The sequence below is a fragment of the Lissotriton vulgaris genome, unplaced genomic scaffold (genome assembly GCF_964263255.1).
Source record: "Lissotriton vulgaris unplaced genomic scaffold, aLisVul1.2 SCAFFOLD_262, whole genome shotgun sequence".
Classification (NCBI taxonomy): Eukaryota; Metazoa; Chordata; class Amphibia; order Caudata; family Salamandridae; genus Lissotriton; species Lissotriton vulgaris.
This window is the reverse complement of record NW_028253771.1, coordinates 754,671-782,221: the sequence shown is the minus strand read 5'-3', so window position 1 is coordinate 782,221 and position 27,551 is coordinate 754,671. Positions and strand designations below refer to the sequence as shown.

Here is a 27,551-nt window from a genome sequence, read left to right as displayed (position 1 = left end):
TCTTGGAATTGGAGTTTGCTTCACTGCCTCTGTGCTATTAACGAACCAGATAACAATGGTTTCACTAATACGCTGATGTTTCCGGGCCCTACATTGTGCGAAAATAAACAAAAAAAAACAACTTGAAACATTTGAAACTATGTGTTTGTACCTATAGAGAGAGGGTGTATGTGAGAAAAGTCACAATCTATGGTTTCTCTTCCAACCTGGGATGTCCATCCTTGCTTTTTACACAAGATCACTTTGTATCCTGGGATGTTTTAAGGGCCGTTCAAACCAATTTTAAATCGCACAAAGTATTTTCCAATCTTTATCGTAATTCACGGTTTTCCCAGTCATGATAAAGTGCGACATATATGGCATTAAATGCCCATATAAGCACACCTCATGGAAATGTCACATGCATACAAACTGAAAGCCTGGACACAATGGAAGTACCACAGCATTCACTTATAGCAAAATTGGTGACATGCAGCATACATATCGCATTCATCAGCAATTCCAGTCTTTTACTGAAACAAACATCAGTAGCATTCAGATTTTCTTAAATTCAGGATCCTTTTGATTACCTTTCCGAAAGACATTGTATTTTGCTTTGTATACATATATATAGTGGAAATGCAGTGTACATCTGCACTTAACATTTACAAGGGTCTGCCTAGTTTTAAAGATGCCGGGACATTCTTTGTGGCTCTAAGTCAAGTTCCATAAATTAAAATAATTTTACGAGAGGCATTTCAGATCATAATCAGGCACACAATGGATATCAAAGAGAAATGCAGTTTAGAAAATGGTGAAGAGAACTTAATATAAGAGCCAATGGTAGGGGCATTAAATAACAGTTCTTCTAACATTGCACAGCTTTTCATAACATATCGACTGTACCTCATTTTTAGGTCTCGCATAGGCAGCGCATGCGCTGCCTCTACGAGGCATCAAGTAGTTAGTATTAGTGGTGAAACTCCACCCATTGTGTGTATTTGCTTCCCATTGGTTAAACTTGCATTGCTCTATTTAAGGAGCTTATTCATTGGTTGGTGGTCTGAAACGTCACTTACATTTTGCAGGAAGCAGCACCGAGCAACTAAAGTTTCCTTCCACTGCTCAGCATTATCTACTCATTTAGGGACTACTTTCTTGTTTATTTTCCACCGCTGTTCACCACTAGCTGCAGAGTTTGGAAGTGTTGGCTTTTTAGTTTCCTGTTCCCGCTCCCCTCCCGTTGGCCGTGTTGCCCAACTTCCCGCGCCCTTTCCTGTTGTCCGTGTCCCGTTCCCTTTGTTGCTACCCCCACCCGCTGTCTGCTTTGCATTCCCGCCACCCCTCCCGTTGGCCTTGTTGTCCATCTTCCCGTCCCCTTTCCTGTTGTCCACGTCCCCTTTGTTCCCGCCCCCCTCCCGCTGTCTGTTGTCTTGAGGCTTGTGGCGGTGAGACTGCTCAGGGGCGAGTTATATTCTTCATTTTTGATACCGTTCCGTTTGTCCCCGCCCTACTCCCGCTGTCCGTTGTGTTGCGGTTTGTGGCGGCCATGGAGTGCCTCGGTTTTCGGGCTGTCTATGATCAGTGTCTGCAGTTCTTTCTTAACAAAGCATCTATTTTTACTGTCTTTGATCAGTGTCTCACTACGAGAGGGGTCTCTGATCCACATCTCACCTTTCTCGACTATATTTCTCCGTCTGCTGACTCCTTCTCTGATGCAAGTCTCTGTAGCCTCGCCTGTTTCTGATCCGTGCTTCTGCGTCCGCAGACTGTCACTTCAGGCTTCCCTGTCTCGGGCCTGTGTCCCTGTGCTTGGCTTCTTGAATTCTTTTCTTAGTCATCGCTCGTCTCTGTCCCAACTCTGCAGTCTCTGATCACTATCTCAGTATCTAATGCTTCGGATCTGTGTGCATAGATGGGGTACCGGCACTTGTTCAATTGGAATGGGATTGTACCTGTGGTTCTCAGCAGGCAGGGGAACGATACTTTTAATGGGAGCGTACTGTCAGTTCTCATGCACATACTGGTACTCAGTGGTTAGGAGTACCAGCACTACTATATTTGCTTGTTGGGCTTTGGAACGAGGCTTCACAGTTCTTCATTTCATCGCTCTCCTTCTGATCTTTAAGAAGCAAGATAATCTAGAATTGTTGTTTTTTGGGACAGTGCAAAAGAAAAAGCCTGTCTAAATGCAGATGGGTGTCTCTCTGGGTTTCTACGTCTGTTTTTGTCAACCAGTCTGAATCAGTTGCGGATTACTAAATAGAACAAGCATTTGCAATGCAATAGGTCTCGCATTATTAATGTTTGAGCTATTGGTGTTGCATTATTATTAGCAATGCCAATAGCTCCAACTTTAATAATGCGAGACCTATTGCATTGCAAATGCTGGTTAGATCCAGCTCCAACCAGCCTAAGCTGCCTGGCTGTACTCCAGTGCAGATTCTCATAGTAGAAACTGTCTTTTGCTCTTGATACTTTTGAAGGTTGTTTGCTGTTTTCCATGAGTTCATCGCTGCACCTGGCCGTGGTAGTAGTGAAACTTTTCAAAAGTGTGACTGATTCTGGAAATGTCTATTATGGTATAACAGAATATTTTCTTGCAATGGTGTGGGGGGGTGAATTATTATCAGATTCTGGGGTATTTACTTGTAATATTTTGTGATTTACAGATTTTTCAATACATTTTCATACTAGACTTACATATGAAGCCCTCAGTGTCTTCTTTAATTAATAGCTTTGAGCCTCATAGGCACCCCCACCCTCATAACTCAGCATACAAGGAGACGGTCAGTGCTTAATTTGAGCTGATGTTAAGCAGTGCTTTGCACCAGCACTTAGGGTTCACCACATGGTGGTGCTGCCCGTCTAATTTTGGAATGAGCACATCAGTTGTTTTGTAATTCTGTATACATTAAAAATAACTAATAAGAGGCACTCAATCCATTCTTACAGCATTGGGTGGCCTGGACTAGTTGAATTGTCACACTTGTAGGAGTGTCATGGTGAGTAGTTGTATTGGTTCTGTAATTGGCCAGTGCAATGGGTGGTGCAAGCTGCAGCGGCCTCCTGACAGGGGCCCTGACATTTTTATTTACAAATTAAGCACTGGGGCAGTCACACAGAGGCAAAATTACCTTCTTTCTTCACGGTTTGCTCAGAGATGAACCTTTCCAGTTTGGTCCTCAAGGGGATCTCGACCCCGTACCTCCCCTGCGTCCCATCGTCCACCAGGATGAAGTGAGAGTGGTTGTTATCCAGACAGCAGAGGCCACCTTGGTTTTCCACATCCAGATAGTACTCAGCTGGGACACCACCCTGAAAGGAAAGACGTTTAAGAATTGGTTCCCCTGATGGTAGGAAGTCTGAAGACAGTTCCAGGAGTATACTTTAACAATGGTACCCACACAGGGCCAGAAAGGTAACTTTGCAGAGAAGCAAAAAGCACTGCGGTTTGGGTATTTCATTCTAGAAAACTGAGGTCAGTTCTCTGGGGCCTGCAGAACTCCAGGGCAGTTAGGAAATTCTTGTAACAAGTACTGGCACTGTCCATGGAAATACAGAAACATTTCATTGCAATGCTAAGCGCCTCTGTTTTAGGCCTTAGCAGGGTGCAACTCTTGCAGGATGGTCAGGGGATATGAAGGCAGGCAGGAGAAGGCTCACTCACAACGAATGAACGGAAGAGTTTATTTTCATTCATTGGATCATAAAATCGCAGGTACAAACATGCACAAAATGGTAACTTCTTAAAATATCTGCATCAAAAGAATATTGAAAAGGAAGAAATACCTCATTGGAAAAAGAGGAAATCATAATACCCATTCATTGATATGAAAACCCTAAACCAATAATTTAATTTTTTTCTCATTTCATGACACAAACGTTCATCTGCCCAACAGGTCATAACCCTAAGGGGCATATTATCTAGGAAGTGGCGGTGAGAGGCAGTAGCCTCCTTTGCTTAACGCCTCTAATGGCCACTTCGGAAGCGCCAGGCTGCACCATATGTGTGCGGCTTCCTGCAGCACACATGAAAGTTAAAAAATGGCATTAAAAAAAGGTTGGTTTATGTACAGGAAGTGACACCTTCCTGTACATAAACAAACCTTTGCATTTTGCTTTTTTTCATATGTGCTGTACAAGGCAGCACACATGGAAAAAGTAACAAGCATTGGCATAGCCAATGGATCTCACTTTTGGGACCTTCTAAGTGTTTAGTTATCCAGCACAATATCCTTGGTGCAACAACATAAACTGTTGCATGGCTAAACACTTATAAGGTCCCAAAGGCGAGACCTATTGGCTATGCCAATGCTTGGAGGGGGGCTGACAGACCATGCATCAGCGTGCTGCAGCCTAAACTGATTACCTCAGTAGAAAAAAAGTATCAACGGGAAAGTTAGACAGGTGCGCCGGTATGAGCTAATGTACCGCTCAACAGGTCATTGGGTGAAATGGCGAGGGAAACGTGTAGGTCACAGAATCTGGTCTCGAGGGGCCTGCAAAGCCTATCAGCATTCTGATGTCGATGAAATGAGTTACACTCACAATATGGGCGCGCTTAGTAATTGGTGCGTAGTGCATAAGTAGTCAGTATTACGAAGTGCCTCAGTGTGTTAGGACAGGTCTCATTTTACACTACGTGAACGCTTGAGGCTGGTTTTCAAAGGCCAAAACCAAAATAAACTTTGATAAAGCGTGAAGCGATTTACACGCAGGGGCGGATTGGCACTGCGGGCATTCGGGAATCGGCCGAAGGGCCGCTGTTTCAGTGCCCTCTGTGGGCCATTTTTAGGTTTTGCCTGGCCATGCGCTTTGCGCATGCGCCAAAAAACCTCTTGATTTGTGTGTGTGGGTCGGGATACGCCCCCTCCTCCGATTGGCTAGCTCCATAAATGGAGGCTAGCCATTGGGAGAGGGCTCCGTCCATCAATCTCGGACCAGATTCGGGGGCGTTCCCGAGATTCTTTGGCTTTTGCCGACGTCACGCGACGTCAGCCAAAAGCCGGGAACGCCCCCGAATCTGGTCCGGCATTGAGCCGGCACCCGCCTTCCTGCTTGCGTGAGTGCTTTGCTTCTTTTGCCGTGTGTGTCTGTTCCCGCTCCCCCACCCCCCCCCCTCCGCTGTCAGTGTGTCCGTGTGTGTCAGTTCGCTCCCCCACCCCCCCTCCGCTGTCAGTGTGTCCGTGTGTGTCTGTTTGCGCCCCCCCCTCCCTCCCCCTCCGCTGTCAGTGTGTGGCCGGTCCCAGACAGAGCACTCGTAAAAAATCCTTCAATAATCTGCACCTCCGAGTCACCTGGTTGCCTGTAAAACAAAGGTTCTAGCGTCTGAGACAGTAGGGAGCATTTGTGGAAAGTTTGGGAGCTCCGCTTTCTCTGGTTGTGGTGCAACAAGCTGCTGCGCACCAGTGTCTGTCTGGGACCTCCGGCCGCCATTTCGCAGAGGGTTTATTTTTTTATTTATTTATTTTTATATTCTTGTAGAGCGCCAGACTAGACTCCCGAAGGGGTATCTCTGCGCTATTACTGTACCATAAAACTGTGCTTGTTGCAAGAGCATGCGTGATAAAGAGTGCAGAAGCTGGAGAGTATTTTATGTGTCGGGATATAGGTAGGTCTTTAAATTTTTCCGGAAACACAGATGACTGGAAATTGATCTGAGTTCTGGAGGCAAGGAATTCCAGAGTATTGGGCCGGCATAAGCTAATGCACGGCCACCCTGTCTGGTTTTATTTACTCTTGGTGTCTGTAGGAGCTGCTGATGACTGGAGCGCAGGGAACGCCCCGGGATGTAGGGCTGAAAGATCTTGGTCATATACTTCGGGCCTTCCCCTATCCTGCTCTTATGAATTGTGCATAGCGTCTTAAATTGGACTCGCTTCCTCACTGGAAGCCAGTGGAGTCTCTTCAGCAGGGGGCTAGAGGGGGTCCTAGCTGGAACATTCAGGACAATCCTTGCTGCTGTGTTTTGGATTACTTGCAATTTGCTGAGCTGCTCCTCGTTTGCTCCGAGGAGCAGCCCATTGCAGTAATCTACCCTGCTGATGACCAGAGCCTGCACGAGCGTTTTCCTATGATGGTCTGGTAAATAGGGGAAGACTCGTCTCAGCATCCCGATAGCCCGGAAGCAGGTACCGGCCACCTGATTGACATGTCCCTTGAAGGTGAGTTGCTGATCGAAAAGCACTCCCAGGTTCCTAACAGAACTCTTGGGGGTGGGGACAGGGCCAAGCTCCACAGGCCACCAGTCAGATGACCAATATGTAGCCGCTTGTCCAAAACACATTACCTCCGTTTTCCCCACATTGCACTGCAGACAGTTAGTTGACATCCAGTCTGCAATGGCTCTCATACCATCTGCAAAAGATCTTTTTATTGCAGATGTGAGAGTTTTGAACGGGAAAAGGAGTTGGGTGTCGTCGGCATACGACACCGGGGTGAACCCGAATGATCTGGCCAGGTTGGCTAGGGGGGCCACATACACATTGAAAAGTGTGGGACTAAGGCATGAGCCTTGTGGCACCCCCTTGTTGAGCTCCCTTAGTGTGGATTTATGGGAGCCCAGCCTAACTTCTTGGACACGACCAGTCAAAAAGCTTTTCATCCAGGTCAGAGCCTCACCCTCCACACCCACCTCACCTAGGCGGTCAAGAAGCACCGTGTGAGACACCGTATCGAAAGCGGCAGAAAGGTCCAACAGCACCAGAATCAATGAGCTGCCCTCATCCAGTGCCATTCTGATGTTATTGGTCACTGTTTGAAGGGCTGATTCTGTGCTGTGGTTGGGCCTGGGTTGAAGCTGCGAGATTCGGACGCCGCTGCCCTCCCAACTTGAGATCTCCGGAGTAATTCTTGCCTGCTGTGGACCTTATCCCGGATAGAGTCTGTGTCCATTGGAGCGACCAAGGGCTCCGTGTGCCCAGTGGTGAGGAGGCAGTAGAGCGGGGGTCCGAGCTACTTGGGCTGGGTACGCATTGTCGCACGGCCTAAGATCCCCAGACAAACCGCACACACCACATGCAACCAATAGACACCCCCACCACCACAGGCATATAGCTGACACACACACCCACACAGCCGACAGACACACGCAGGTGAGACACACAAAAGAGACCAGACACATGCATACAACAACCACCCAGCAGACAAAACAGACATGCACACACACAACGACACACATAGGTATCGGAGAAAAGGGATCCATCCAGACTCACACCGCAAAGGAGCCAAGACAGAGCAGACAAAAGAGAGACAAAGCACACTCACTGCAGACAGACACACCCCACACACAAAGGACATAAAACTTGCAACTCATTGCAATTACAGTATTTTTATTCCTCACTCACGTGTGGCACACTGCACTATCAATGCGTTTGCGGTGCCCGTTTTTCGAGAAAGGCTCTCTTACTTTTCACTACGACTCTGATTTTCATCTTGTTCCTCTTCGGCACACGAGGAAAATTACGACTTTGCTCCTCTGACTTCAGGTGTCACTGTGCCTTACTCCCAATACAGTTGCCTGCATTCAAGCCACCCCATTTCTGGGTCGAAGAGGCAACCTTCGTGTTTACCATAAATTACCCTAATGACCTTAAAGGGAGCACACGCATGTTTGTCTTGTAAAGCTCTGATGTGATCAGAGCGCTAAGTAGTATCCTCACACAAACTTGGGCTCAACAAAGGCGCTTCTCTGCCCACTAGCACTGCTAGCTAGGATGTAACTGAACCAAGCGCTCATTTTTGAATTTTCTTCAGAAGGTAGTGTTCGTGCTTGGAGTCCGGCTGAGTTAATTTCATTTATTGAATTATTTTAATTTAAAGACCACGTGCCTTTCAAATACATGCTCTCTTTCATGTTTCACCATCACAGCGGCCCAAAAATCCCAGAAGGTAGCATGTGCATTGGTGTGTAAAAAGGTTTATTAACACACTGCTAAAGTACTGAGCCATATATATTCTTCAACACATCTCCTTACAAAAATAAACAGTAATGAGCACAAATGTACTGGCGAATTTAGCGTAACTGACACATTAAATATAGTTGTGTACTGTTAACTGGCTCCTTTATTAAGAACTATACTGTTTGCATGTACACTTGTTCATGGGCCCTTTGTTTAGGCCCATAGTGTTTGCATGCACGCTTGTTCGTCAACATATATTTGCTTCATTTGACCATGGTTGGTGGCGCGTTTACTTGCCCCACCAATCAGTTTTTAGGTCGAGCCTTTACCATTCCGCAGGAATGGGAAATGGGGAGAATTCAAGTCGGCTATTTTCTCTTCAAACCAAAGGGCTTTCAGCCGCGGTTTTCTTGCAGTGCCCGTGAACCACGTGATAACATGCACGCGCATTCAGGGCCAGCCAGCCCAGCACATCAAAGGGCTTCTCCTCCCCTAATTATTCATGGCCGGCCGTACTTTCAGTTTCCCCAGAACGGCTAATTAGGGGAGGAGAAGCCCTTTGATGTGCTTCACACCAATGCGCCTCAGTCATTCCTCTTCTTTGTATTTGCTTCCAGACTCCGATCTGCTCATGTGCACAAGACGCTTTACACATTACACTCATCTGCCTGAAGTGGGAGTTTTAAACAAGCAAAGCTGGTCCTTCTGTACTTGCAGTTTCACTTCTAATGTGTGTTGTTATTTATCATGATTTTTAGCTGAGGTGTATCACGCTTGTTCATGAGTTTGATCTCTTCATACTGTCAAATGTTTTCTAAGTTGTTTTTGATTGTCTTACCACTGGAGGTCTCCCTGTGCTACATTTAGCCTCTGACACATGCAACGCCACTCAACCACGCAACGCCACTCAACCACGCAACACCACTCAACCACGCAACACCACTCAACCACGCAACACCACTCAACCACGCAACGCCACTCAACCACGCAACGCCACGCAACTACGCAACGCAACTACGCAACGCCACGCAACTACGCAACGCCACGCAACTACGCAACGCCACGCAACTACGCAACGCCGCTCAACTACGCAACGCCGCTCAACTACGCAACGCCGCTCAACTACGCAACGCCGCTCAACTACGCAACGCCGCTCAACTACGCAACGCCGCTCAACTACGCAACGCCGCTCAACTACGCAACACCGCGCAACTACGCAACGCCGCAATGCCACGCAACTACGCAACGCCACGCAACAACGCAACGCCACTCACACATGCAACGCCACGCAACTACGCAACGCCACTCAACTACACAGCGCCACTCAACTACACAGCGCCACTCAACTACACAACGCCACTCAACCACGCAACACCACTCAACCACGCAACGCCACTCAACCACGCAACGCCACTCAACCACGCAACGCCACTCAACCACGCAACGCCACTCAACCACGCAACGCCACTCAACCACGCAACGCCACGCAACAACGCCACGCAACAACGCAACGCCACTCAACTACGCAACGCCACTCAACTACGCAACGCCACTCAACTACGCAACGCCACTCAACTACGCAACGCCACTCAACTACGCAACGCCAATCAACTACGCAACGCCAATCAACTACGCCACGCCACTCAACTACGCAACGCCGCGCAACTACGCAACGCCGCAATGCCACGCAACTACGCAACGCCACGCAACAACGCAACGCCACTCACACATGCAACACCACTCAACTACGCAACGCCGCTCAACTACGCAACACCGCTCAACTACGCAACACCGCGCAACTACGCAACGCCGTAATGCCACGCAACTACGCAACGCCACGCAACAACGCAACGCCACTCACACATGCAACGCCACGCAACTACGCAACGCCACTCAACCACGCAACGCCACGCAACCACGCAACGCCACGCAACCACGCAACGCCACGCAACCACGCAACGCAACTACGCAACGCCACGCAACTACGCAACGCCACTCAACTACGCAACGCCACTCAACTACGCAACGCCACTCAACTACGCAACGCGGCTCAACTACGCAACGCCGCTCAACTACGCAACACCGCGCAACTACGCAACGCCGCAACGCCACGCAACTACGCAACGCCACGCAACAACGCAACGCCACTCACACATGCAACGCCGCTCAACTACGCAACGCCGCTCAACTACGCAACGCCGCTCAACTACGCAACGCCGCTCAACTACGCAACGCCGCTCAACTACGCAACGCCGCTCAACTACGCAACGCCGCTCAACTACGCAACGCCGCTCAACTACGCAACGCCGCTCAACTACGCAACGCCGCTCAACTACGCAACGCCGCTCAACTACGCAACGCCGCTCAACTACGCAACGCCACTCAACTACGCAACGCCACTCAACTACGCAACGCCGCGCAACTACGCAACGCCGCGCAACTACGCAACGCCGCAACTACGCAACGCCACGCAACTACGCAACGCCACGCAACTACGCAACGCCACTCACACATGCAACGCCATGCAACTACGCAACGCGACGCAACTACGCAACGCCACGCAACTACGCAACGCCACGCAACTACGCAACGCCACGCAACTACGCAACGCCACGCAACTACGCAACGCCACGCAACTACGCAACGCCACGCAACAACGCCACGCAACTACGCAACGCCACGCAACTACGCAACGCCACGCAACTACGCAACGCCACTCACACATGCAACGCCACGCAACTACGCAACGCCACGCAACTATGCAACGCCACGCAACTACGCAACGCCACGCAACTACGCAACGCCACGCAACTACGCAACGCCACGCAACTACGCAACGCCACGCAACTACGCAACGCCACGCAACAACGCCACGCAACTACGCAACGCCACTCAACTACGCAACGCCACTCAACTACGCAACGCCACTCAACTACGCAACGCCACTCAACTACGCAACGCCACTCAACTACGCAACGCCACTCAACTACGCAACGCCACTCAACTACGCAACGCCAATCAACTACGCCACGCCACTCAACTACGCCACGCCACTCAACTACGCAACGCCGCGCAACTACGCAACGCCGCAATGCCACGCAACTACGCAACGCCACGCAACAACGCAACGCCACTCACACATGCAACACCACTCAACTACGCAACGCCACTCAACTACGCAACGCCGCTCAACTACGCAACGCCGCTCAACTACGCAACGCCGCTCAACTACGCAACGCCGCTCAACTACGCAACGCCGCTCAACTACGCAACGCCGCTCAACTACGCAACGCCGCTCAACTACGCAACGCCGCTCAACTACGCAACGCCGCTCAACTACGCAACGCCACTCAACTACGCAACGCCACTCAACTACGCAACGCCACTCAACTACGCAACGCCACTCAACTACGCAACGCTGCGCAACTACGCAACGCCACTCAACTACGCCACGCCAATCAACTACGCCACGCCAATCAACTACGCCACGCCAATCAACTACGCCACGCCACTCAACTACGCAACGCCGCGCAACTACGCAACGCCGCAATGCCACGCAACTACGCAACGGAATGGGAAATGGGGAGAATTCAAGTCGGCTATTTTCTCTTCAAACCAAAGGGCTTTCAGCCGCGGTTTTCTTGCAGTGCCCGTGAACCACGTGATAACATGCACGCGCATTCAGGGCCAGCCAGCCCAGCACATCAAAGGGCTTCTCCTCCCCTAATTATTCATGGCCGGCCGTACTTTCAGTTTCCCCAGAACGGCTAATTAGGGGAGGAGAAGCCCTTTGATGTGCTTCACACCAATGCGCCTCAGTCATTCCTCTTCTTTGTATTTGCTTCCAGACTCCGATCTGCTCATGTGCACAAGACGCTTTACACATTACACTCATCTGCCTGAAGTGGGAGTTTTAAACAAGCAAAGCTGGTCCTTCTGTACTTGCAGTTTCACTTCTAATGTGTGTTGTTATTTATCATGATTTTTAGCTGAGGTGTATCACGCTTGTTCATGAGTTTGATCTCTTCATACTGTCAAATGTTTTCTAAGTTGTTTTTGATTGTCTTACCACTGGAGGTCTCCCTGTGCTACATTTAGCCTCTGACACATGCAACGCCACTCAACCACGCAACACCACTCAACCACGCAACACCACTCAACCACGCAACACCACTCAACCACGCAACGCCACTCAACCACGCAACGCCACTCAACCACGCAACGCCACTCAACCACGCAACGCCACTCAACCACGCAACGCCACTCAACCACGCAACGCCACGCAACTACGCAACGCCACGCAACTACGCAACGCCACGCAACTCAACTACGCAACGCCACGCAACTCAACTACGCAACGCCACTCAACTACGCAACGCCACTCAACTACGCAACGCCACTCAACTACGCAACGCCGCTCAACTACGCAACGCCGCTCAACTACGCAACACCGCGCAACTACGCAACGCCGCAATGCCACGCAACTACGCAACGCCACGCAACAACGCAACGCCACTCACACATGCAACGCCACGCAACTACGCAACGCCACTCAACTACACAGCGCCACTCAACTACGCAACGCCACTCAACTACGCAACGCCACTCAACCACGCAACACCACTCAACCACGCAACGCCACTCAACCACGCAACGCCACGCAACTACGCAACGCAACGCAACTACGCAACGCCACGCAACTACGCAACGCCACGCAACTACGCAACGCCACGCAACTACGCAACGCCACGCAACTACGCAACGCCACTCAACTACGCAACGCCACTCAACTACGCAACGCGGCTCAACTACGCAACGCGGCTCAACTACGCAACACCGCGCAACTACGCAACGCCGCAATGCCACGCAACTACGCAACGCCACGCAACAACGCAACGCCACTCACACATGCAACGCCACGCAACTACGCAACGCCACTCAACTACGCAACGCCACTCAACTACGCAACGCCACTCAACTACGCAACGCCACTCAACTACGCAACGCCACTCAACTACGCAACGCTGCGCAACTACGCAACGCCGCAACTACGCAACGCCACGCAACTACGCAACGCCACGCAACTACGCAACGCCACTCACACATGCAACGCCATGCAACTACGCAACGCCACGCAACTACGCAACGCCACGCAACTACGCAACGCCACGCAACTACGCAACGCCACGCAACTACGCAACGCAACGCAACTACGCCACGCAACAACGCAACGCCACGCAACAACGCCACGCAACTACGCAACGCCACGCAACTACGCAACGCCACGCAACTACGCAACGCCGCTCAACTACGCAACGATGCGCAACTACGCAACGCCGCAACGCCACGCAACTACGCAACGCCACTCACACATGCAACGCCACGCAACTACGCAACGCCACGCAACTACGCAACGCCACGCAACTACGCAACGCCACGCAACAACGCCACGCCACGCAACAACGCCACGCAACAACGCAACGCCACTCAACTACGCAACGCCACTCAACTACGCAACGCCACTCAACTACGCAACGCCACTCAACTACGCAACGCCACTCAACTACGCCACGCCACTCAACTACGCAACGCCGCGCAACTACGCAACGCCGCAATGCCACGCAACTACGCAACGCCACGCAACAACGCAACGCCACTCACACATGCAACACCACTCAACTACGCAACGCCGCTCAACTACGCAACACCGCTCAACTACGCAACACCGCGCAACTACGCAACGCCGCAATGCCACGCAACTACGCAACGCCACGCAACAACGCAACGCCACTCACACATGCAACGCCACGCAACTACGCAACGCCACTCAACTACACAGCGCCACTCAACTACGCAACGCCACTCAACCACGCAACGCCACTCAACCACGCAACGCCACGCAACTACGCAACGCAACGCAACGACGCAACGCCACGCAACTACGCAACGCCACGCAACTACGCAACGCCACGCAACTACGCAACGCCACGCAACTACGCAACGCCACTCAACTACGCAACGCCACTCAACTACGCAACGCCACTCAACTACGCAACGCCGCTCAACTACGCAACGCCGCTCAACTACGCAACACCGCGCAACTACGCAACACCGCAATGCCACGCAACTACGCAACGCCACGCAACAACGCAACGCCACTCACACATGCAACGCCACGCAACAACGCAACGCCACTCACACATGCAACGCCACGCAACTACGCAACGCCACTCAACTACGCAACGCCACTCAACTACGCAACGCCGCAACTACGCAACGCTGCGCAACTACGCAACGCCGCAACTACGCAACGCCACGCAACGCCACGCAACTACGCAACGCCACTCACACATGCAACGCCATGCAACTACGCAACGCCACGCAACTACGCAACGCCACGCAACTACGCAACGCCACGCAACTACGCAACGCCACGCAACTACGCAACGCCACGCAACTACGCAACGCCACGCAACAACGCAACGCCACGCAACAACGCAACGCCACGCAACAACGCCACGCAACTACGCAACGCCACGCAACTACGCAACGCCACGCAACTACGCAACGCCACGCAACTACGCAACGCCACTCACACATGCAACGCCACGCAACTACGCAACGCCACGCAACTACGCAACGCCACGCAACTACGCAACGCCACGCAGCAACGCCACGCAACTACGCAACGCCACTCAACTACGCAACGCCACTCAACTACGCAACGCCACTCAACTACGCAACGCCACTCAACTACGCAACGCCACTCAACTACGCAACGCCACTCAACTACGCAACGCCACTCAACTACGCAACGCCACTCAACTACGCAACGCCACTCAACTACGCAACGCCACTCAACTACGCCACGCCACTCAACTACGCAACGCCGCGCAACTACGCAACGCCGCGCAACTACGCAACGCCGCAATGCCACGCAACTACGCAACGCCACGCAACAACGCAACGCCACTCACACATGCAACACCACTCAACTACGCAACGCCACTCAACTACGCAACGCCACTCAACTACGCAACGCCACTCAACTACGCAACGCCGCTCAACTACGCAACGCCGCTCAACTACGCAACGCCGCTCAACTACGCAACGCCGCTCAACTACGCAACGCCGCTCAACTACGCAACGCCGCTCAACTACGCAACGCCGCTCAACTACGCAACGCCGCTCAACTACGCAACGCCGCTCAACTACGCAACGCCGCTCAACTACGCCACGCCACTCAACTACGCAACGCCACTCAACTACGCAACGCCACGCAACTACGCAACGCCACTCAACTACGCAACGCCACTCAACTACGCAACGCCACGCAACTACGCAACGCCACTCAACTACGCAACGCCACTCAACTACGCAACGCCACTCAACTACGCAACGCCAATCAACTACGCAACGCCACTCAACTACGCAACGCCGCTCAACTACGCAACGCTGCGCAACTACGCAACGCCGCAACGCCACGCAACTACGCAACGCCACGCAACTACGCAACGCCACGCAACAACGCAACGCCACTCACACATGCAACACCACTCAACTACGCAACGCCACTCAACTACGCAACGCCACTCAACTACGCAACGCCACTCAACTACGCAACGCCACTCACACATGCAACGCCACGCAACTACGCCACGCAACAACGCAACGCCACTCAACTACGCAACGCCACTCAACTACGCAACGCCACTCAACTACGCAACGCCACTCAACTACGCAACGCCGCTCAACTACGCAACGCCGCTCAACTACGCAACGCCGCTCAACTACGCAACGCCGCTCAACTACGCAACGCCGCTCAACTACGCAACGCCGCTCAACTACGCAACGCCGCTCAACTACGCAACGCCGCTCAACTACGCAACGCCGCTCAACTACGCAACGCCGCTCAACTACGCAACGCCGCTCAACTACGCAACGCCGCTCAACTACGCAACGCCGCTCAACTACGCAACGCCGCTCAACTACGCAACGCCACTCAACTACGCAACGCCACTCAACTACGCAACGCCACTCAACTACGCAACGCCACTCAACTACGCAACGCCAATCAACTACGCCACGCCAATCAACTACGCCACGCCAATCAACTACGCCACGCCACTCAACTACGCCACGCCACTCAACTACGCAACGCCGCGCAACTACGCAACGCCGCAATGCCACGCAACTACGCAACGCCACGCAACAACGCAACGCCACTCACACATGCAACGCCACTCACACATGCAACGCCACTCAACTACGCAACGCCACTCAACTACGCAACGCCGCGCAACTACGCAACTACGCAACGCCACGCAACTACGCAACGCCACGCAACTACGCAACGCCACGCAACTACGCAACGCCACTCACACATGCAACGCCACGCAACTACGCAACTACGCAACGCCACGCAACTACGCAACGCCACGCAACTACGCAACGCCACGCAACTACGCAACGCCACGCAACTACGCAACGCCACGCAACAACGCAACGCCACTCAACTACGCAACGCCACTCAACTACGCAACGCCACTCAACTACGCAACGCCACTCAACTACGCAACGCCACTCAACTACGCAACGCCACTCAACTACGCAACGCCAATCAACTACGCAACGCCACTCAACTACGCAACGCCACGCAACTACGCAACGCCGCGCAACTACGCAACGCCGCAATGCCACGCAACTACGCAACGCCACGCAACAACGCAACGCCACTCACACATGCAACACCACTCAACTACGCAACGCCACTCAACTACGCAACGCCGCTCAACTACGCAACGCCGCTCAACTACGCAACGCCGCTCAACTACGCAACGCCACTCAACTACGCAACGCCACTCAACTACGCAACGCCACTCAACTACGCCACGCCAATCAACTACGCCACGCCAATCAACTACGCCACGCCACTCAACTACGCAACGCCGCGCAACTACGCAACGCCGCAATGCCACGCAACTACGCAACGCAACAACGCAACGCCACTCACACATGCAACGCCACTCACACATGCAACGCCACTCAACTACGCAACGCCGCGCAACTACGCAACTACGCAACGCCACGCAACTACGCAACGCCACGCAACTACGCAACGCCACGCAACTACGCAACGCCACTCACACATGCAACGCCACGCAACTACGCAACGCCACGCAACTACGCAACGCCACGCAACTACGCAACGCCACGCAACTACGCAACGCCACGCAACTACGCAACGCCACGCAACAACGCAACGCCACTCAACTACGCAACGCCACTCAACTACGCAACGCCACTCAACTACGCAACGCCACTCAACTACGCAACGCCACTCAACTACGCAACGCCACTCAACTACGCAACGCCAATCAACTACGCAACGCCACTCAACTACGCAACGCCACGCAACTACGCAACGCCGCGCAACTACGCAACGCCGCAATGCCACGCAACTACGCAACGCCACGCAACAACGCAACGCCACTCACACATGCAACACCACTCAACTACGCAACGCCACTCAACTACGCAACGCCGCTCAACTACGCAACGCCGCTCAACTACGCAACGCCGCTCAACTACGCAACGCCGCTCAACTATGCAACGCCGCTCAACTATGCAACGCCGCTCAACTACGCAACGCCGCTCAACTACGCAACGCCGCGCAACTACGCAACGCCGCAATGCCACGCAACTACGCAACGCCACGCAACAACGCAACGCCACTCACACATGCAACGCCACTCACACATGCAACGCCACTCACACATGCAACGCCACTCACACATGCAACGCCACTCACACACGCAACGCCACTCACACACGCAACGCCACTCACACACGCAACGCCACTCACACACGCAACGCCACTCACACACGCAACGCCACTCACACACGCAACGCCACTCACACACGCAACGCCACTCACACACACAACGCCACTCACACACACAACGCCACTCACACACGAAAAACCACTCACGTTGCCAATAGGTCTCGCAGTACGACAGTTGGAGCCATTACAATTGCAAATAACAATGCCTTTCACTTTGGTTATCATTTTAAATACATAAAGGGCTTTGTCATTTACAAAACCAATAGCTCCAACTTTCCTACTGCGAGACCTATTGGCAACGCCAGTGCTTGTTCGCTTTATTGCCCTCCTTCTTACATTTGGCTAAATATCGCTGTCTCCCCACATAGCCCTCTTTTCCAGCCCTCTGTGTATTGCTGCTTGCCTACCCTACACTACCGTGCCTATGTGTTCTGCATCTCTTTAATTGTTTTTAATGTAATATTTACTTCCTGCATCCAAACACGCATGCTTTCACCCCGGTACTGCTGCAAGCTTTGCACTCAACACAAATTGGCGCCTCTCTCTGCCGCTCACCTCAGGGATTCACTCATGTTTCCTTGCCCCCCTGCCCCAATTGGTTTCTCGCTTTATTGCCCTCCTGCTTACATTTGGCTGAATATCGCTGTCTCCCCACATAGCCCTCTTTTAAAGCCCTCAGTGTATTGCTGCCTGCCCTACACTCCTGTGCCTATGTGTTCGGCATCTCTTATTTGTTTTTTATTTAATATTTACTTCATGCATCCAAACATGCATACTTTCACCCCGGTACTGCTGCAAGCTTCTAATTTTTCCAGTACTTTGCAGTGTGGTGCATGGTATATGCGCACAGTTTACTGTTCTCACATTAAGTTAAAGCCATTTGCTAATGGTATTGTATTGCAAAGCAAATGGCTTAAACTTAATTAAAGGTGAGACCTATTGCATTTGTAATGCTGGTTGCTTTTTCTATGTGTGCTGCAGCACACACAGAAAGAGCAAAACACAAGTAATGGTTGTTTATGTGCAGGTTGGTATCCCTTCCTGCTCATAAACAATCATTAAATAATGATGATTTTCAACTTCTAGGTGTACTTCAAAATGCTACAGACATAGCAGTAACAAATCACCATTATTGATTGTTTATGTACAGGAAGGTAAACCTTCCTGCTCATAAAAAATCATTCCCTACAATACAGGCATCCTTGCACTAAGGGTGTCTGTGTTGGTGCTAGGCAGCTATTTTTAGCGCCAGCAGTAGGGAAAATGGCATAGTGCAGTGCGTTGAAATTTGCTTTAGCACTTTGCGCTGCCATTTCCTTGTAAATATGCCCCTGTTTTTGCTACTTTGCTTTTTAGGGGCTTTCAACTTCAGGGTGGGCTTTTGTTTTTTTCTGGTCATAAGATGGATACATTTCTGGGAACCGGACGTTCAGCAGAGTGATAGAACAGCATCACTTAATGCTAATATCACAAGTACAATCCTTGTGTGCAAATTCACCCATGAGAATGTCCCATGGCTCTATTAACTGACAGTGTTTATTGTTAGCCAGCTCAAAGGTACATATTTAAAGGACAACAAAAGGATGAAACCTATCCCTGCTGTGATGCATGAAAGTAGCCTCTAATCCTGTCGCAGTTCACACTGTCGTGGCACAGTAATTTAAAGACTTCCCTTATGTTGCTTATATTGGACCTAAACGCTAGGAGGTGCTACTTTAATTAGCACGTAAGAATGCATGTGTTTACACACATGAACAAGTGCAATGTCTGATAGAATGCGTTATTGCACTACAGTCAGAACTATTGGCTTGCCTACGTTTTTAGGTTTTGACTGGGAATGCGTACTTCAGTACGCATGCGCCAAAAAACCTTTTGATGTGTGTGGGGTCGGGAAAACGCCCTCTCCTCCCATTGGCTAGCTCCATAAATGGAGGCTAGCCATTGGGAGAGGGCTCCGTCCGTCAATCTCGGACCAGATTTGGGGGCGTTCCCGAGAATTTTGGGCTTTTGGCGACGTCACGCTACGTCAGCCAAAAGCCGAGAACGCCCCCGAATCTGGTCCGGCATTGAGCCGGCACCCGCCTTCCTGCTTGCGCGAGTGCTTTGTTTTTTTTGCCGTGTGCGTCTGTTCCCGCTCCCCCACCCCCCCCCTCCGCTGTCAGTGTTTCCGTGTGTGTCTGTTCGCGCCCCCCCCCTCCCTCCCCCTCCGCTGTCAGTGTGTGGCCGTTCCCGCCCCCCTCCCGCTCTCCGTGCCTTTCCGCCCCCCCTCCGTTGCATTGTAAATGCTTGTTACCCACTGCAGAGAAACTGCTCATTGTTTGAGAAGCTTTAGGATTCCTGGACACACCGGTATGAATGCCATGTATGACGTGCGTGGGTGGCTTGTTGGCAAAGCTTGAAGGAAACGGTCCAGAGGCTGGGAAGAGCGCGCCCGTCCCTTCCTCCCCGAGCTTCCCTCGGAGCTGACGCCTAGAAGTTTACTCCAGTCAGTCTGCTTTCACTTTCGAGGGGGAGGGGGGCGATTTCGGCGCTAGGCACAATTTTTCTTCACGAGTGTCCACTGAAGAGTTTACCTTACGAGTGCGAAAAATTGGTATTTATTTACCTTACGAGTGTGGACAATTGTTATTTACCTCACGAGTGTGGAAAATACTATTTTACCTCACAAGTGTCAAAAATGGGTTCACTTTACAAGTGTCAACAAATGGTTTTACCTCACGAGTGTTTCTCCGGTCCTGTGATGTCTCTTTGCGCGGATTTTAAGTGCGTGTACTCGATACGTTTTCCTTTTATACGGCTTTATACTTCTGATACCCGTATTTGTCTATGTTCTCTGTATTACTGATAGAGATTATATATATATATATATATATATATATATATATATATATATATATATATATATATATATATCCCAGTTCTACATAGCAGGAACTCGACCTGAAGGTATCGGGCGCTTTACAAGAGCACTCGTGCTAGCATACATGGCAGAATGGCTGATGCTTTCAAATCCCTGCGCCTTTGTGTGATCTTGGGCGGATCAACCCTCCTCCTTTGCCAGAGCTCAGCAACAGGGAGCCTGAACTGTTGAAAGTTTAAAGGGGCGAAGTACACAGATGTGTTGGGGGGAGGGGAGTTCTCAGCTTGTGCAAACATTGCGTTTTACACCCGTGCGCCCGCACATGGCCATGTTGTTGAGGGGCAGGGCTGGTGCTCGGGTGCCAGGCAGGCCCACCCCCTGGTCCATTGGAGTTTGTTGCAGCTCCGGCCCAGCCCCTCCCCCAGCCCTCTTCCCTCCTCCTTGGAAGCCGCGGCGGCGTTTCTTTTTCCGAGTTGCCTCTTCCGTGTGCGCGCCAGAGGGATCGCGGGCCGGCAGGGGCGGGCGCCTCGTTGAGTGGCAGTGTGTGTCTGCCTGTGTTTGTGTGTCTGCCTGTGTTTGTGTGTCTGCCTGTGTTTGTGTGTCTGCCTGTGTTTGTGTGCGCGCGTGATCCAGGGGTCCCCCAATGGCACACCACCAGCAGAACGGACAGCAGTACTACGGCACCGACAGCAGCGACTCCGCAGCCTGCATGATGCCCCCGCCAGGAGGCAGGAAGCAGGAGGAAGACTCCGAGAAGGAGGGGGCGACTAGGGCACGGAAGAAGTGCAGCCCCGTCTGGCCCGCCACGGCCGTGATGGGTATCCTGGCGCTGCAGATCGCCTCCACCACCGGCCTCTTTGTTTACTTCACCATGTCCATTTCCAAGGTGAGTTGCGGGCAAAGTTACTGACCCGATTGTGCCCACAGGGGGCTGACCAGTTGGAGTCTGAGCGTGGTGGCAGGCACCGGCACAAGTAAAGTCGAATATGATGGGGGGGCGAAGGGAAGTTGGGGCCAGCTGGCCCTCCAGGGTATGGGGGGAGAGCTTGCAGGCACAAGACTCCATTGAAGTTAGATAACCCCTGTCCAGGCTAGTCTCAGTGGAAGCTGACCAACCAGAGTCCGAGGGGTGAACTGAACACCCTGAGCCTGAGGGGGCTTACCAGCATGAGTCTGAGGGAGAGCTGTCTAGCTAGAGTCTGAGGAAGAGCTGACCAGCCTGAGGGGTGCACTTACCTCTGGTCAGTGACCAGGCGAAGATGGACAATCACTCCTTTAACATCACTTGTTATTTTGGGGCACATACCCACATATTCTGGTATTCGGAAAGAAGCACAGTACCGCCCCTTGACACGTACATCAAGCACTGATTTCCTGGAGCTCTCACATTTGCAACATTGACAAGTACCAGCAGGTGGACGTGTTCACGCATGGAAGTAGGTTCGTGCAGAGAGTGTGCAGGTAGGGATGTGCCCAGCTAATCAGCTTTCAAGACACTTAAAAGTACACATGAAGAGTAGATTGTCTTGGGTTCCAGCCGGTGCTGCATTGCACTGGCCTCCGAGCTCTGAGCCTTTCATTCTGTGATGTCATGCCACTAGCATTTCAAGAGTAACATTTGTAAATCAAGCCTTTGTCATTCTGGATGACTTTTATCATCTCATTAAAGTTGTGTATTGAACAAATCGAGTCTTTTATGTCGCACCCAAGACAACAGTTTAGTAGGGCTTGACTTTAAGCATTTCATATATTGGCATGTAAGTGAAGCAGGGTTTGCCCAGGATAACACAGAATGTTCAATAGTGAAAGCCAGGATTAGAACCACAGTCGCTTGGATACAGAATCTCGCCATGTGATGTCCAGGGCGATGACTCCTGATTTTCTCTTAGAAAGAGTACATCTTTTGGTATTTTTCTGCTTTTCAAACTTTCATCTAGGAATGAGTATGTTATGTTAGTGCGGGAACTTTCTCTGAGCTGCTGTGCACTCTATTAGGTCACTCAGTAAGTTCACTCTATCTTTCATGTTATGCTATGTTATGCTGTCTTATGCTTTCTATCTTATATTGTTCTGGGTTAATTTGTTTTGTCAGACTTTGTGTGGCACACTTCTACAATTTGTCTTTGCCATCTATTTCCAAATTTATGACATTGGAAATACAAAATAGTGGAATGTAATGCTGCGAGCCTTTATCAGACCAAGGCCACTCTGGCCTTCCTGGCTGAGCTGGGGGCTCAAAGTAACCTGGGCCTATCACAAGTCCCTGAAACGGAGACGATACATTCGGAATATAATCTTTTGATAACAAGTAGGTCACAGTTTGAGTGCAGAATGTCTGGATTTAAATGCATGCGCTCACAACTAATATTACATCAACGCCTCAATTGTCAGGACGCTTGCCATCCCCACGACAAAAAAGATGCAGTGTTTTCAACAGTGTCTGTTGAGAATCCCCATACCATATGGAAAGTGACGTGGCTTCCGGTGAGCACAGCTCCACAATAGAGGATCTGTCCTAAAACGGAGGTCTGTGTGGCATAAGCCTGAAGGCACTCTGAAAATAACTTTCATGGCCATTGAAAGAGAAAAACCGTTGCAGAACTAATATCTTATCTCCCCTTATAAAATAAAATACTTCTTAAATTCTGGAAAATAAATGGGCAGCCTTATAAAACAGTTGCTATAGTTTGTGTGGACAGCCCTGTCAGACATACAATTAACAATGTAAGCTAATGCTGAACTATCTGAAGGAAGGCTCCGGAAGTGTGAGCACTAATCAAGTAACTGCAACTGACAAAGCCAATAGGCCTGACCATGTAAGTTCCAATTCTAAATACACCCTGTTTTGTCACATATTGGAAATTAGGCAAATTGAATGAATTGATGTGGCTAAGATCACACAAAGCGTTCAGAAGAAGTAAAATCTCTTGATTCTACTACCAGCCGTTACATACTGACTTAACCACACCCCTCCTTTGTTCTATGGTCTAGATTCACGAGCCTCCCAAAAAAGTCTTACATTGTAAATAGCATAAACTACACTTACACAAGTAGAATGATCATATTTGGTAATTCACAAACATTTCCTTTTGGCCCAGATTCATGAATGCTTGATATGTGTATTGTACGTAACCACAAATCGCTTTGAGACATTTGCACCTGGTTCCAAAACCTTACAAATGCAAAAGTTAGGCACTGTATACATTATGCAAGGGAAGAGATTAGACATTCTTGTTTTTTCAACGTATACTCTTATTTTTTCTGTTTTGCTTTTTTCTCCAGTAACATTACCGGCCCTATTCTTGACATCCTTTTTCCACAAACTGATAATTTCAAATAGGGGTACTCCCCGCTTTTCATCCAACAGGTGCCAGGACATTTAGTTGCAAATCAGAAGTTTCCAATTTTTTTACGTGTGTTCAGGAAAACTTTTGTAGGTCCCCACTAAAGTCTAAAAATAATATCAAGAGCAATGCCAATAGCTCTAACTTTAACAAAGGCAAAACCATTGCATTGTAAATGCTTGTTTTTCTCCCCTTTCCCAGTCCACAGAGAGTGCTCTCTGCTGTCTGCTCTGTCGACTGGGAAATGGGAGAAAAAAAATGGCCCACAGCATCCCCTGCCCTGCAAAGCAATCACGCTGAGGGTGGCTGGGGATGGGATGATTGTTTACAAGGATCGGCCTCCCTGGTGGCCAGGTGTTTTAGGCCTTTAGAGCCATTTTCACCATGCCCCCTTGGGGCCCACGCCACTGGGGAAACAGTAATAGTCTTAACACCTCGCTCACAGCCCCTCACATTCAGGGCGCAGTGGGCGAGGAAGAATGGGTCTGGCCGTGGGGGCCAGGTGATTTCAAAGCGCATAATCTTCTCCTTAGAACCCCCCCCCCTCCCGCCCCCCTTCCCCGCCCCCCCCCCTGCAAGAAGTTTAAAAAAAGGGTTATAGTTCTTTCTGTGTCATCATTTTAGAACTGATGCATTTTCAATATTACATTCAAGGAAGTCATGGTTGCAGCTTTTCTATTTTATGCAACTAACAACCATTGACAAAACCTATAGTTCTGGCTTGTTGTAGGTGTAACATTACTTGCTGTATTATATATCTGAACACAATGACAGAAGCAGCAAAATACCAGTCGGGCGGCACACTATGCTAAGCACAGATTTGTAGCTTAGGTGTTTTAAGCTACGCCCATAATTACATTGAACACCCCCTTTGGAGAGACCCCTCAGTTTTGTCATCCCACTTAAAGCCCTGGAAACAACACCATGTCACAGACACCTCAGGGCCTGGCACTGTGCATCATGCACGACTCATGACTTCCAAGGTTTCAGATTGACTATCTGCAGGGGCACCTTGAATGCCTCCCTTTGCTTTAGGAACTACAGCGAGGGGTGAGTTCCTGATGAATCTCTTCTGTCTGCAACTCTGCGTACAAAGGCTCAGCTCACAATTATTGTGAAAAGGCGGGTGAGAGAGTAAGTGAAGGGATGGCTGGATGGATCAGTGAATGGATGAATGAAAGGGTGAATGAATGATGAGAGATTGGTGGATGGATGAGTGAAATGATGGATTAATTGATAAGCGAAAGTGTGAATGGATGAACAGATGTGTGAAAGGGTGGCCGTAAGGATGGATGAGTGAGTGAAAGGGAGGGTACATGGGCAAAAGATTGGATAGATGAGTGAAGGAGTGAAAGGATGGATGAGAGAAAAGATGGATGGATGATTGAAAGGATGGATGAGTGATAGGGCCAATGGATGCATGAGTGGATGAGTAGATGGATAGTTGGGTGGATGGAAGGATGGTTGGCTAAGTGAAAGGGTCGATGGAGAGAGAAAGGGAGAATGAATGCCTGAAAGGGTGAATAGGTGGAAGGATGAGTGACTGGGTGGATGGATAGGAAAGTGAAAGGATGGCTGGATGGGTGAGAGGGCAAATGGCTAGATGGATGAGTGAAGAGAAGGATTGGGTGAATGGGTGGATGGAGAGAAAAAGTGAGGATGGATGTGTGGATGACTGAAAGGGTGAATGTGTCTAAGGGTGAGCGACTGGGTGGATGGATGAGTAAGTGAAAGGGTGGCTGGATGGGTGAAAGGGTAAATGGATAGATGAGTGAATGGATGGAAGGAAGAGTGGATGAATGGGTGGATAATGGGTGGATGAGTAAAAGGGTGGATGGAGGGATGGATGAATGAAATGGATGGAAGAATACATGATGGATAGGTTTGCAAATGGTTGAATATGTTTGGATCTGGATTAGCGGCATCTTATGTTTGCCACTTTACATCTCACAATGGCTATCCAAGCAGATCTTCCCGACCATTTCTCTCACCAAACATGCCTGCTCAGAACCATGAATTATAAACAAAATATCAGACTGGACAACCCAGTGCTGTAACCATATATATAGATTATCATATGAAATATCACAAAAAGACCTGCACAGTTGATCAAAGCTGCGTGCATACTGAAAAACCGTGAAGTACATGATTGGTTCAACCTGATATAAACTTATTTTGACTAGTGCTTAAATGGTTGTCTATTTACATAATGCGCAACCTCCTCTGATGGGTTTGTAAAACGTACCTTTTGTCCAGAAGGTTTGTACTGAATTCTAACCCTTTGTCCTGAATTTTTAAACTCCCCATCCTGAATTTGCACCCATGCCAGTTGGTCACCCTAGTCCTGACACTTCCATACAGAACTCCAGAGTGTTCACCCTGCCTTTTCTATTTGGTTACTCTTGTAACCAGATGCACCACACTGCCAAGCTCTAACTCAAGAGGGGCCATCTAATCCCCTTGGCATCCCACGCTCCACAGGGCTGACCAAAGTAGGCTGAGTAAAGCAGTACTCAAAGCTACATCGAGTGTGCCTCAATTGTCATCCCACCGAATCCAGAAAATACTGCACTAGACTCAGGGCAGTAGGTCTTCCTCAAAGGTTTACTTGACTTGCCACATCCAGCACCCAGAAATGCAATGTGTTGCTAGCCGATCCTTTCCTCTGAAGCAAGAAGGAACCGGTAGGAACCATTTTGTTTACCATTTCTTTGCACAATTTACTGATTCATTTTTGTGCCAGTCAATAATGTAACTTTATTTTAAAGGCCTCATCCAAAATGCAGACAAGGGGCATATTTCTCTATATGCCAAAAATATTAATTAGTAAGTTGGTTAGTTTGTTTGTAGTGTGTAGGTCTGCCTGCGCTCTATTTTAGGTCATAGGCCAGAATGTGGCAACATGTTTGTGTGTTGATTTCAGGACATGTCTAAGACTTTGTGTAATGTGACTCAAAAGAGAGCTGTTTAGCCTCATTCTATGCTAGGCCTTGTTCGAGGCCTAAGCAAAATTTGCAAACTTGGCACTTCTTTCTCTGTGCAGAAGAATTAACTTTTCTAGCACGTTCAGGTTAGAATTCCTTTTTGCAGATTTTATATCATTTTCATGGTTAACCCCTTCTGTGCTGCGCGAATTTTGCTGCGGTGCTGAACGTTCCATTGGGCCTATGGAACCATGACGGAACGGTTCCGTCATACGCACAGGCCAACTTACGCTCATGACGGAACCGTTCCGTCATGAGCATGGAAGGGGTTAATTGAGTAATCCTCAGTCTCCTCATGGCCCAGACTTGAAGGTAGCAACAGATGTGAATAAAACTGTGTTTTTTGTATATAGACATCACTTGCTGGCTGTGAAATAAATGTATGACTAGATTGTACAGATACATTTATTCAGCATTCTTTACACCCCAGACTGCCTTTTCCTCATTTGTGAATTCTTACTTTTATTACATGTTCTGTTCCCAGAGATTCCAGTCTTACCCTTTCTCCTTGACTTTGTACTAGATTTCTGATTTATGTGATGATTAGTTGGTTGGGAAAGAGTATCTAACGACCTTGTGCAGGGCGTTAAGACTGCAAGTAAGTATTCAGTTATCAGACCTGCAGTGCTCCTAGTC

At 50.1% G+C, this 27,551-nt stretch overlaps 1 protein-coding gene across 1 annotated transcript in view; it reads right to left on the bottom strand.

Moving 5' to 3' along the window:
* The window catches only part of LOC147660770 (transient receptor potential cation channel subfamily M member 2-like), a 979,384-nt gene that overhangs the window by 883,470 nt on the left and 68,363 nt on the right, over positions 1 to 27,551 (bottom strand). Inside the window, exon 7 of the mRNA XM_086951478.1 lies at positions 3,117 to 3,297. Within this exon, the coding sequence (XP_086807604.1) occupies positions 3,117 to 3,297 (181 nt within the window). The remainder of the gene's footprint in view (positions 1 to 3,116; positions 3,298 to 27,551) is intronic.